The sequence below is a fragment of the Stegastes partitus genome, unplaced genomic scaffold (genome assembly GCF_000690725.1).
Source record: "Stegastes partitus isolate 25-593 unplaced genomic scaffold, Stegastes_partitus-1.0.2 Scaffold1038, whole genome shotgun sequence".
Classification (NCBI taxonomy): domain Eukaryota; kingdom Metazoa; phylum Chordata; class Actinopteri; family Pomacentridae; genus Stegastes; species Stegastes partitus.
The window spans coordinates 214,324-226,211 of record NW_007578769.1 but is presented as its reverse complement, the minus strand read 5'-3'; the positions used below and the strand labels follow the sequence as shown (position 1 = coordinate 226,211).

Below are 11,888 nucleotides of genomic sequence, written 5' to 3'. Positions count from 1 at the left end.
CCCAGCCACCTGGTGCCAAAGGCTCAGAGAAAGATTCTGCTCAGTCTACAACAACCACTCCCACCACAGCAAAGCAGGGCGTCCACAACAAAGAACCCAACCAGGCAGAGCAAGAGCCACCTGGGTATGTAACTACAGACATGGAGGCGTTGTGCTGCAACCATATTACCAATAATACATCATCATTCAGAATTCATAAATGTCACAGAAAAAGGGAAAAAATAAATGCCAGTATTTGCTACTAGATCAGGCTTTTTTTTTTTTTTTTTACCATCAAAGCCAGTAGATTTACAATTAAATATGATGACTCAGCTCACAAAGAGCTGTGTTTACTTTCAGTTCAGGTAAGAGGCATCGAATTACAAGTTCTATTGTCATGTTGTCAAGGATTAAAGACTGTTGTTGTGTTGAGTCAAACGAACAAAGAGGAATACAGGCGTTCACAAACAAGTGAGTAGCTGGATTAATCACAGCATGAGTCAGTGGTAGCATTCATTGGCTTTACTGGACTCAGCATCATATTTCATGTTGAGGTTGGTGAAACAATAATGTTTGATTTATTATTAGAAGTGATAGTTTGTATTTATTGAGAAGAGAACTTCATGATAGTATGAGTGTGCAGGAGGGCCTCTCCCACAGTTTCTGTCAATAATTTCTACAGCACACTGAGATGTCTTTATTGTGGTCATCCTTACAAAACAGGTCAAACCAGATGTCTTTAGCTTTGCTTGCCAGAGGTCTGTTTCTCTTAAAGTGCTCAATCGAGGCTCTTCTCTGGGAGGTCTGAGTACTCTAAGCTGTGATTACTAAGAAGGGGACTTCTCAAAGTGTTTACCGTGATTTCAAATCTTCTTGGGAATTTACGGCATCGACACACTTCCTTCCCTTTTCTGTTGCTCTAAAGTTGCTGCAGAGTCAGGATCCACTTCTGCCTCCTGGTCTTTACCAGATTGGCAAATTTCTTGTTGCATGTACGTGGGTTATAAAATTCCCACTTCTTCCTCAGCTCCTTTCTGGATGTTAAGGCCAGATAGAAAGCTCCATCAACATGCCCAAATCACGTACTCCATGAAGAGGTGACAATAAGCAATTATCTCGGTGGCACAGAATCATATCTGCATATTTTTTTCTGCCAAATCCCCTTTATTAAAATACATTTAAACAAATATGGAAATTTAATGCCAAAGCCTTGCTTGTTTGTTTACATTAGCACAAGCGAGCAACCCAGCAGTTGCTAGGCTGAACAAAACACAACAGAAAACCCATTCAACGACCAAACTGATAAGTAATATGTGGTTACCATAAAGCCTCACGGTTATGTGTTTGTACTTTTAAGAAGTTTACTACCTCAAGAGGTTTTGCAAAGAAAAGAATAGATTAACCACTGAGAGCAGGCAGGACATGTCCTCTAACTTCTGGCTTGTTGCGGGACAGTTAGGTCGGCTAGCTGAAAGATTTTAGTGCACTAATGTTTCAATAGAACCAGGTTAATTACTTCTGAATCTTTATAAACTGAATGCACGAAGTAGCATAAAGTGTTCATATTTTCTGCTTTTACCAGAGATGCCAAAAAGTCAGACAAATGGAGGATCATTGTTGATGAAGGGCTGATGATGATCGAATCATTTCCACATTTCTTTCATGGTGATTACTGTGTACCACAGGTATGTGCTATGATTTATTAAAAATAGTATAAATATGAATTACTTTGATAACCTGATGATTTCAATAATAGGAATGTAATGATATGACATTTGGCAAATCAACCCTTTGTTGTCAGATATCAACCCTCAATATTGCAGTTTGTTATTTTACATTTATTTCCAAAGTGTCACTGTGTAACTTTTCACATGCGTCAACAGAATATTCAGTGGGCTCCAGATCTTGATGTCAGTGTAAGTACTCTTAATTTCTATAAAATAAAGTATTTTGTCTTTTATGATCTGATCTTTTGTATTGTGAAGTATTTTAATTACACATTCTTCAATCATTTTCCACAGACAGAGAAAAAACCCGTAGAAAATGTGATAGAGGTAGGTCGACTCCAGCTTGATTACTTTGCACATCTCAGGTTGTTTACACCACATACTATGTTGATTTGCACACTCTCAAGCAAATAATGTGCACCTTCCTGCACACTGTAAATATTTGTAGTACTTTTTATTACCTAAAATTATTTGGATTTGCTACACTTGCTGTTTTTTTTTTTTTATATTCTCTACTTGTCACCATTTCATGTAATGCATCAAATACCCACATCAGACTCCTTGTGTGTGAAAACCTACTTGGCAATAAAACTGATGACATAAAATACAGGCCAGACTTATTAATACAACTGCTTTGCTCTTCTGCTTGATGTTATTTTGTGATTGCAGGTGACAGAACCGTGGCAGTGGCTCGGTCTGGACGTCAGAGGACCGCTGCCCCAAACACTGAACGGACACAAATACATTTTGACAGTGACAGACTACTACTCCAAATGGGTAGAAGCTGTGCCGATGCAGTCGTGCCTCCCTTCACATGTGGCGAAGAACATCGTGGACGTCATCGCCCACTTTGGATACCCACTCAGAATCCTGTCCAGACTGCCTCATGACATCGTCCACAAGGTGAGTTCACTGGTGACTGAACTGCTGATATTGTTATGTAGAACTTAAGCTCATGTGAACATTCAGATTGTGGATTCTGCTCCACAAGATCATCATATGATGCTTTGACCAGATCACCCAACCCAAGTTGAAGGTTCTTAGACTCATGTCATAGCTATAACAGGCCTCTTGTCAAATGTCAGCAGTATTTTCAAACCTCAACAGACAAACTGTGTAATCATACAATGGTCTTCATTTTGTCTGATGACATGAAATCAAACATCTCTCTCATCTCTACCATCCATCCCATATAATACAATCATTGTCGTTTCATCTTGGCTAAAAAGAGCAAATACAGATTTTTCTGTCTGATTAAACGGTGGCAAATCCCAGGAACACATTTTAACTATGAAGTGCATAACACCTGTTTATTTCAGCCCACTGCACCGCATGTATTTCTTTACATAATAAACCACTGTAATATTGTGTGAACGTGTTTTCATTCCAGATCAACAGAGAACTGAAAGATCAGCTGAAGGTCACCATGGCTCTCGTGGTCTATCATCAGCAGACCGGCACTGCAGATTTAACCACGCCACAGCTGATTGACAGGTCTGTATGTACAGTGTTCTGTGAATAATGCAACAGTATTACTTTCTGTATGTAACATTTTCCACCACATTTTACAGTCTCATTATTGTGTCTCATTATTTGCGCAGTAGCCTTGTTTGTTCTGCTATTTTTCCATTAACATGTTTTTGTCACATTAACGCGACAGTTACTTGAAGCAAAATATATTTTGTATTCTGAATAGTATGACATATAAAGTTCATTCTCTTGAGTCAGTGCAGCCTTCAAGACAAGAAAAAGACATTGAACTTGTTTCATAATTACAAATGTTAAAATCCCCCGAGTACCGTGTTGGTATTGCAGCGAAGTAGGTTTAAATTGCTGCATATGTTTAAGTTCTATTACTGGATATTCTCTCATTAAGCTCATGTCTTCTCTATCTGTGGCTCTCCAAAAGAATGGTGAGTGATCTCATCGAGGAGCATGCAACTGACTGGGATGTCTATCTTCCCGCCAAAGTTGTCAGTCTGTGCTTCAAAGAGCAGTCAACGACCAAGGAGAGGCCTTTCTCAGTGCTCTGCTGTAAGGGACTAAAGCCTGTCCAATCCCCCAGAGGACTGAATGTGAGTGTAGGTTTGAAACATTTGAGTTTTAAGACTTTTTTTTATATATATATATATATGGCAACATGACTTTTGTGTTCTTATGTTTCTGTTCCACAGTACGCTTACTCCAAGATCCGAGAGAGTGTGTTCGTGGTTAGATAGGAGTTCACTTGGTGAGTTGAATATCTTTAAAGTTTTTGTGTGTTGTAGAAATTCTACACACCTTGAATTCACAAAGAGCAAATTTTCACCAGAGGTATTTATTGCAATAAACCATACGTAGGAGTCATGCCTTCATGAGACAAGAACAAAACATATGAAGTCTGGGGGTCAGTCTCTTTGGGTTTCTCCGAACCATTTTAATAAAGCTTTCTTTGCTGATGAGGAACACTGGAGCTTCACAGGATTATTTGTGTTGGTCTATCTTCTTTTCTTTCTTCCTGAACCTGGGCTCTCTGATTACATTTTCATAAGAGACTAGATGAAGCCTCCTCGGCACGCCAAGGTCAAGCTGGGCTCCTAGCAACAAACTCAGTGTGGATGAAAAACGTGACGAACCTTTACATGAAACAGCACACAGTTAATATATAGAATACAGAAAGGAATAAATAATACATGTGAAAATAGGTAGAAAATTGGGAATTTCACATCACAATGTGTAGTTATGTTCAATAATTTAATAGAATGTGTACATGTTCCTGGAGTTGTAGAATCTGTGAATTATTTTAAAGTTTTCTAGGAAGATAAAGTCAGTGAATTTGAAAACAATTGCAGATTGTGAACAGGTCACTTAACAGTAACATACAACTTGTCTCACTTGGTATTATTTTCAGGTCACTGGACTTGGAATCCAAACAGAACTCTGTTTCATTAACAAACCAGGAAAGAGGAATTTTTTTTTTTTTTTTTTTTTTGAAGAATGTCAGAGTTGGAATGGGACAGTGGAAACCTCGATGGTTTGACCAAGAATGTGTCGACTGAACAAGAATTGCAGATGGAACTTCTGGAGCATCCTCCACTCTCCCAAGGACTCGCTGAAATTTTCCACCTGTTTGGTCCAACATGTGTTCTTTTGTCTTTTTTGTCCATTAAATCAGTGGAAGGTCATTTTTATGCTTCATCATTAAAAATCTTATTTCTGAATGTAGCAGTTTATTTCAGTTGTTGATGTTGTGTTACAGTGAATGAAGTGTGTGGCTCAAAAAACTTGCTGAAAATCTGCAGTGAAGTCAAGAACAGAGCAAATAAATACAAGTAAATACATGTCTTTTACGGTCCAAATTACCAACATAAGTTGAGAAAAGTGAAAATGTTTGCTGAGCCACACGAGACTGATAGATACATTGCTTTTGTTGTTTAATTTTTGGATTGGTGTGTGTGTGTGTGTGTGTGTGTGTGTGTTGGCCTTTACTTTCCAGTGACCATCAGGGGTATTTTTTTTAATGTGTCCAAGTTACTCCAAACTGTCCAAACATCTGATCTGGCAATTTTCAGGCGGCTCCTTTTTTTGGTTGTTGTTTTTTTTGTTGATAAAATGTAAAACTTTCTCAACTTTCTTGAAATAAAAATTTCTTTATCATGCTGAATGCAAAATATGACAAAACAATCTTGTGTAATCAGCGCATTTTCAAAAATAGGTGAGTTATCAACACATCGAGCATGTTGTCAACATCATGACTTGTTTCCAACTAAATCACAATATGCGATATATGCTCATATATGTCAGAATTTACACTTCAACCAAAAATGCACATTTTAGTGCATCTGCACCAGAAAAGTCACATAATTTGAGCCTGAGTTGCATCTGCACCTGCACAGGCGATTTCAAATCATGCAAAGACACATTGAAGCCTCTTTGTTTGCAGATGACTGAAGTCTATAATCTGACAAGTAGGTCAACAGCTGCACCTTCACATACATGTTTCAGGGGGCCTTGGAAAAAGTTTTACAGTATGAGATCTGTGTATGTGTGCAAGCTACTTACTGTATCACATTCAAACAAATCCTGTTCCTAAGCATTCTTATTTGTAGGTATTTCTCAGACATTGTCAGTCCAGCTGTCCTACTCACTGTGCTAACAGCTGTAAACACCCTGAGAAGAGGAAAAAAGTCTTACAACACAAAAGATCCAGTGAAAAGAAACACACCTGTTTGTTTCACAAGGGAGGGAGACATGATGATAATTCAAAAGATCCTACCAGAGAGTGGGAGCACCATAAGAAACCAGAATAGTTAAACAGATTCATTCTTTGTTGAATTGTGCTGGTATATTGAGCTTGAAAGACTCGTTCAGGGCACATGTGGGACTTACATTAACTTGTTTAAAAGGGACACATGGGGCCTTTAAAGCTGTTTTAATATAAACTACACATTAAGATTGTACTATAGCTAGTGTGTGTCCTCTGGCATTATTATCACACTCCATCTTTTTCCAGTTTTTTTTTCTGGAATAGTTTGCATGTACACAAAGATGCTCCCTGAAGAGCTCGGGTGGTGAAGCTCCTGCAGTGCCATCAGCTGGTGGACGCTGGAGCTGCAGCTGTCTGGTGCTGCTGTGATCCCACAGTTGTCGCTGTGCAGTGGAGGTTTTTTTTTCTGTGTGCAGCCAACCGCAAGAAATGGTGAGTGAGGAAAACAGATACAGCTCATAATGTAATGTCCTGGTGACCAGCTAAACCTTACTATTAGTTAGTCATCAAACCCTTCTGTAAGCCGTTAAAACGTCGGCGTGAACCAAGCTTGTCACAAAGCCATCATTTTAAAGCTGATGTCTTTGTTTAGCTAACCCCTGCTAGCATGGGTTAGCTTCCCCTACGTTGGTTAACCACTAGCTCACGGCCGCTCGACATTGCTTTACAGTGCTCAAGTTGACAGCAAGTTTAGTGGAGAGGGGTCCAGACAAAGGGCATTAACATTAACGTTGTTTTCGATAAGTGACAGCTAAACCAACAAACTTTGTTTTTGATCAAATAGCTTGCTAGCCGCGGGGAAGCTAACTAGCTAAAGTTGTCGGTAGCTGCAATAGCTCGGCTAACGTTATCATCTCTTAAACAACTTAGGATAAAATGCTCGGACATACAGTATAATGTGGTGATTTAATCATTAGTCGGGCTCCGACACAAAATGGGTTTTGTTCTTGTTAGTTTATGAACCCACAGTATCGACAGCCAGTTTATCGAGGAAGCCACTATAGCTAACGTTAACAGTTGGTTTAAGGACCACCTTTGGCTAACAGCTAAGCTACCTCTTCATGACGCTAGCTAGCAGCTGTGCTGTGGGTCTTTAAACGGCTGGCTGGCTGGTCACAGATTGGTGTAACGTGAAAAGGAGTGTTGCTGGCTTGCTCATGAACTTAACTCATCAGCCAACTCATTAAATGCTGTTTTATCCAGCCTCAACACTGCTGCTGCCCCCACACAGCATAACCTCATGTAACCTGGTTAGTACAGGCAGGCTGAGTAAACAAACGTGTCTAAATTTATTTTACCCGGAGCCACCAGTAGTTACCACACTACCTTTACGTTTAAAATGGATCTTTGTACAGCAGAACTTCATTTCCCAAAAGTTTGAGCTGACTTATATCTGTCCTGTTCCATATTACCCCCTACTTTTGCTTTAATTTAAACTGGAGCTGCAAAGATTTATCGCTTCACGGTATTTATGTAGCACATTTGAAACGCAGGCATTTGGCCAAAGTGCTTCTATTAGTAATACAAGATTTGCGTTACAAACCAACCTAACAAGCTACATATTGAGGTTAAGACCCTGCAGTGCTGTTAGTGGTGTAAATTTAATGGAGTAATGTTGATATTGAGGCTTTGAACACTATGTAATGTGCTACTTTACTAGATTATAATAAGTGTTGAAGCTCAGACTCACAGTGGTCTTAATTGTAAATATCAACTTAGAGTTTAAGTTATAATCCTACAAAAATATACATCAAAACTCTACAAATCTAAGGATTCCCTATGAGCAAGCTTTGTTTTATTTTTAAGTGTAATATTTAGTCTTTTATATATACACATTGTTTATTTATTTTTTCTTATTTATTTGAGTGGTTGAGCAGAATGACTTGATGTTATCAATATTAAATTCATTGCCAAATATTTCAATTATCAATCAATCAATTTTAGTCACTTTTTGAGAAAATAAAAGCACTTAAAAAATCCTCTGATTCCATGAGGTTTTCTGGCTTTTCATGGACAAAACAGCCTTGAACAATAATGAAGAAAATCCTCTAAACTGAATGAGATGAACAGGACATGATGATGCAGGAAGGTGTGATATTGTTTTTTGTTTGACTACTTTGTCATGACAAGCTGATAAATCAAGAAAATAATCAACCAATTAAACTGTATTTGTTGCTATCCCCATTTTATAGCTTTACAGAAAACATGTAAATATGTAAAATGCTGTATGACATTGTTTACCTTTTTCAGACATTTTAACTGCAACCCAACTAATTGAGAAAACAATTAACAGATTAATAGACTATGAAAATATTTTTCAGCTTAAGTATATGACACTGTATTCGTATTCTTAAACTATACCGTTGTACAACAGGCCTTAACACCCAGAGTTTTACTTGTAGTCGTCAAGTTGGACATTACCTGGAATTTCTACATGTAAATATTTGCAAATGGTAAAGCTTTTATGTGTTGACAACATCAGGCAGCTTCTGGAAGTCTAATTCTTTACTTATCTCGCTCTTTCTCGAGCTGCTCATTCACTAACAACAACATGAATAAGAGGTTTACAGCATGTCTGAGAATGCAGCATTTACAAGGTCAACAGTTATGTTTTTCTGATGTGAATATCTGATGCAAGTCATCAGTGTCTGACTTGGACTGTTGCTTGATCTCACTTCAGGATGTGTTTCTAATGATTCGACGTCACAAGACGACCATCTTCACAGATGCCAAAGAGTCGACCACAGTCTATGAGCTGAAGCGCATTGTGGAAGGCATTTTAAAGAGGCCACCTGAAGATCAGAGGCTTTATAAGGTGAACAAAAATGAGCTGGAACATCTTATGTTACCACGAAGGTTTAAGAGATCAATTTGGTTTCTGTCAGTAATACAGTTGTACAGTCTTAGTGCAATTGTTCTATCATTCTTACTTGAAAGTTTGCACTGTTTTTTTGGTTTCAGCTGCCTGCAAAAGTTTATTAGCTAACATTTTCTTAATTGGTAATTGTTGTCAGTACCCAACTGTTTATGTAACGCGTAGATTTAAAACACGAGCAAAATTCAGATTTATAATTAAACTTGTCTGAGCAGAATAGAATGTTGGCTAAAATAGAATATACAGTAAGACAATATCCCAAGTATTGCTGCATTGTTTCATTGGTTTTCATTGGTTTCAGCTTCTCAAATGTGAGGATTTGCTGCTTTTCTTTATAATATATGGCATCAATTAAACATATTTAGGTTTTGGACTGTTAGTCAGATGAACAAGCAAATGAAGATATCACTGGAGCTTGGATACACTTTTAGTGGCATTTTAACTACTTTATTAATAATTTATTAACTAAATGATTTTTTAGAAAACTGCTAGATTACTTGATTATTGCAATAATAGTTAGTTGCAGTGCTAATACTGTTTATGAACTAGTTACCTGTATAATATTTCAAATAGATATACATCAATATGGTAAGATTGTATTTTAACATGATTTTTTTTCATTAGTCTAATGAAGTACATTAATTTGTGACTTTCACTAGATTCAGTAAAAAACTGACACATCTATTTCAAATGTACAAAAAGTAGCTGTGTTTTAAAAGCAGGTCTTGCGGTTTAATTTACCCGACAGCGAAAGGATTCATTGGCTTAATGCTTTGAAACATGCTTGCTCAGAGGAACACGAGGCTTCACGACATCGAGAGTTGTGCAGAACAGACGAGTCCTCACCCATTTTACTTAACTGCAAAACTTGCTATACTCCAAATCTCTTCAGATGCCTTGGACACAATCTCTGAGTGGGGTGATAATGTGTGCTGTGCAAAAATAAACATGAAGCGAACCAGCAGCTGTCTCTACAGTAGTTTGTTCTTTCTGGCATGTTCCTCTGCAGGATGACGTGCTGCTTGATGACAGTCAAACTCTTGGAAATTGTGGCTTCACAAATCAAACAGCCCGACCTCAGGCTCCAGCCACGGTGGGATTAGCTTTTCGTCTGGGTGGTGAGTTGTTTGCCTTTCTACCAACTTCACGTCGAGCCATTACACTTGTAGCTCAGTCTTAGCTCAGCAGGTTGCTCTGAACCCACTTTCGATCTGATAACTCTCTGCCTCTGATTTGCCTCTTTTCGTTGTCTGTCTCCCAGATGATTCATTCGAGCAGCTGAGGATTGAGCCGTTCTCCACTCCCCCAGAGCTCCCTGACGTCATGAAGCCCCAGGATTCAGGCAGCACAGCCAACGAGCAGGCTGTCCAGTGAGGGAGGGGGCGGGCAGACGCGAGGGCCACGTAGGGGGTCGGAGGGAGGACACACGGGGGGAGGGAGGGGTTGGATTTTTGGGAAGCGATGCCTCAGCGGGTGAAGTTTTACCTTGCCGACGAACGATCTTCAGCTGGGCATAAACAATTACAAACACGGATTCCCCTTGTTGTAAATGTGAGGGTGCTTCAAAGTGGTTCATTTGTCCTGAAAATCGGCGAACGCATGCTAGAAAAATTGCTAATTTCACAACAAGACCCTTCAGAGATACCTGACGGACTTGTCACGACACTGTCAGTCATCCATGGGATTGGTAAAGGCTGAACTTAAAGAATTGTACCTCGTATTTAATGAATTCTAGTCTTTATTTGGGGTAAGGTTGATGCTGCCTTACTTGTGTTCTTTTACTTTGCTGGCTTAAAAAGTGGGAGTTGATAAGGTGTGACATTTTTAGGCTTTTATGTTTGTGTGTTTCTTTATTAAACTATTACTAGGATTAACATGTTTTTTGGTCTTTGGCCTGGATATGTGTTGCGACAATAGCTAGGAGTTCGTGAATTTCTAAGTTACTATCTGTATTTCAAGAACTTTTGAACAATATTATTCTAAAATAAAAAAAAAATAGATTCACTTGTTGGCAGATGATCTGGTATTAAGACGAACATTTCTTGGTACTCTACCAATCAGTAGTTACTATTTTCATACTGTAGCTGCTCACAGAAGTTAGCGAGACTGAATGCACTCGGTTGTGAGTAACTACAACTCGTAACGCTGACTTGGACCTGGTGTTAAAAATGTCATGACTGACAGGCACAGCATCAATCCAGTAGTAATTGGTGGTAATTATTGATTATTTTTTACCTTACTAACAATGGTGGGGGACTAATCAACTTTCCTCTCCAATGTTTGATTGTAGCTCATGAGTCCTGGAGATTAAATAGGTGGCCCGAATTGTTTAAATCAAGCATTAAACAATTTTAAGTCAGTAGTAATGTTGAGCTGTGCCTGCCAGTAGTGGGCTGCGCATTTGATGCTGCATTATCCCAGAATCACTGGTTAATTTCATGCTGCAGTTTGTGTTGTATTATACACCATCAATACCTTAATACACATAGTTTTCCTAAATTGAAAGGTGAATTAGAAATGGAACACTTCTGCACATCAAAACGTCAACTTAAGGTGTAACACTGGGTCTCTTGATCCAGAAACTCAAAAAATATGTAAAAAAAACAAAACAATATTTACCATAGGGAAAGGATATTCTGACCTGGGGGTGTTGAATGAAACTGTTTAATGTTGCATTAAAAAAAAGAACATGTTTGCAAATTGAGGCTGTTAAACAGTGGGACATGATCAAAGTTGCACTTGTAACTGATTTAACATTAAAACAATTGTTTTTCACATCTGTGCACTGTGGTGTTTTTGTGTGCTTTTGTGGTTAATGGAAGCGATTATGGATTCTCTGCACATTCAGACACAGCTGGGGCAATTATTTATTACAGATTTATTCAAATAGTGCCGAGTTCTTGGTATAATTCTGTCAGTCCGATAAGTTCATGCCAGGCTAAAGAGGAGCGCATCACCGGGAGACCTGGTTTTAGTCAAAACCTTTCTTTCACTTGAAAAAAGATCTTCACCTAATTCACGGCTGCTTCCTTTTTTGTGAGATGGTACACCATTACAGATG

The 11,888-nt window shown here is 38.5% G+C and overlaps 2 protein-coding genes across 3 annotated transcripts in view; both read left to right on the top strand.

Moving 5' to 3' along the window:
• Positions 1–5,366, top strand: part of LOC103367333 (uncharacterized) — a 6,969-nt gene extending 1,603 nt beyond the window's left edge. Inside the window, exons 4-12 of one of the 2 annotated variants that reach the window (XM_008295330.1) lie at positions 6–124; positions 1,562–1,664; positions 1,863–1,895; positions 2,001–2,033; positions 2,376–2,609; positions 3,097–3,200; positions 3,616–3,781; positions 3,881–3,936; positions 4,597–5,366. In XM_008295330.1, the coding sequence (XP_008293552.1) occupies positions 6–124; positions 1,562–1,664; positions 1,863–1,895; positions 2,001–2,033; positions 2,376–2,609; positions 3,097–3,200; positions 3,616–3,781; positions 3,881–3,925 (837 nt within the window). In that variant the 3' untranslated portion in view covers positions 3,926–3,936; positions 4,597–5,366. Of the gene's footprint in view, positions 1–5; positions 125–1,561; positions 1,665–1,862; positions 1,896–2,000; positions 2,034–2,375; positions 2,610–3,096; positions 3,201–3,615; positions 3,782–3,880; positions 3,937–4,593 lie in introns of both variants that reach the window. The other variant, XM_008295331.1, reaches the window with a different exon arrangement.
• elob (elongin B) lies at positions 4,683–11,602 on the top strand. The gene is given in 6 exon segments (XM_008295351.1): positions 4,683–4,813; positions 6,272–6,355; positions 6,357–6,384; positions 8,633–8,767; positions 9,837–9,945; positions 10,089–11,602. Coding segments are annotated over 6 exon segments (600 nt in total). The 3' UTR covers positions 10,202–11,602.
• Positions 11,603–11,888: the final 286 nt, after the last annotated feature.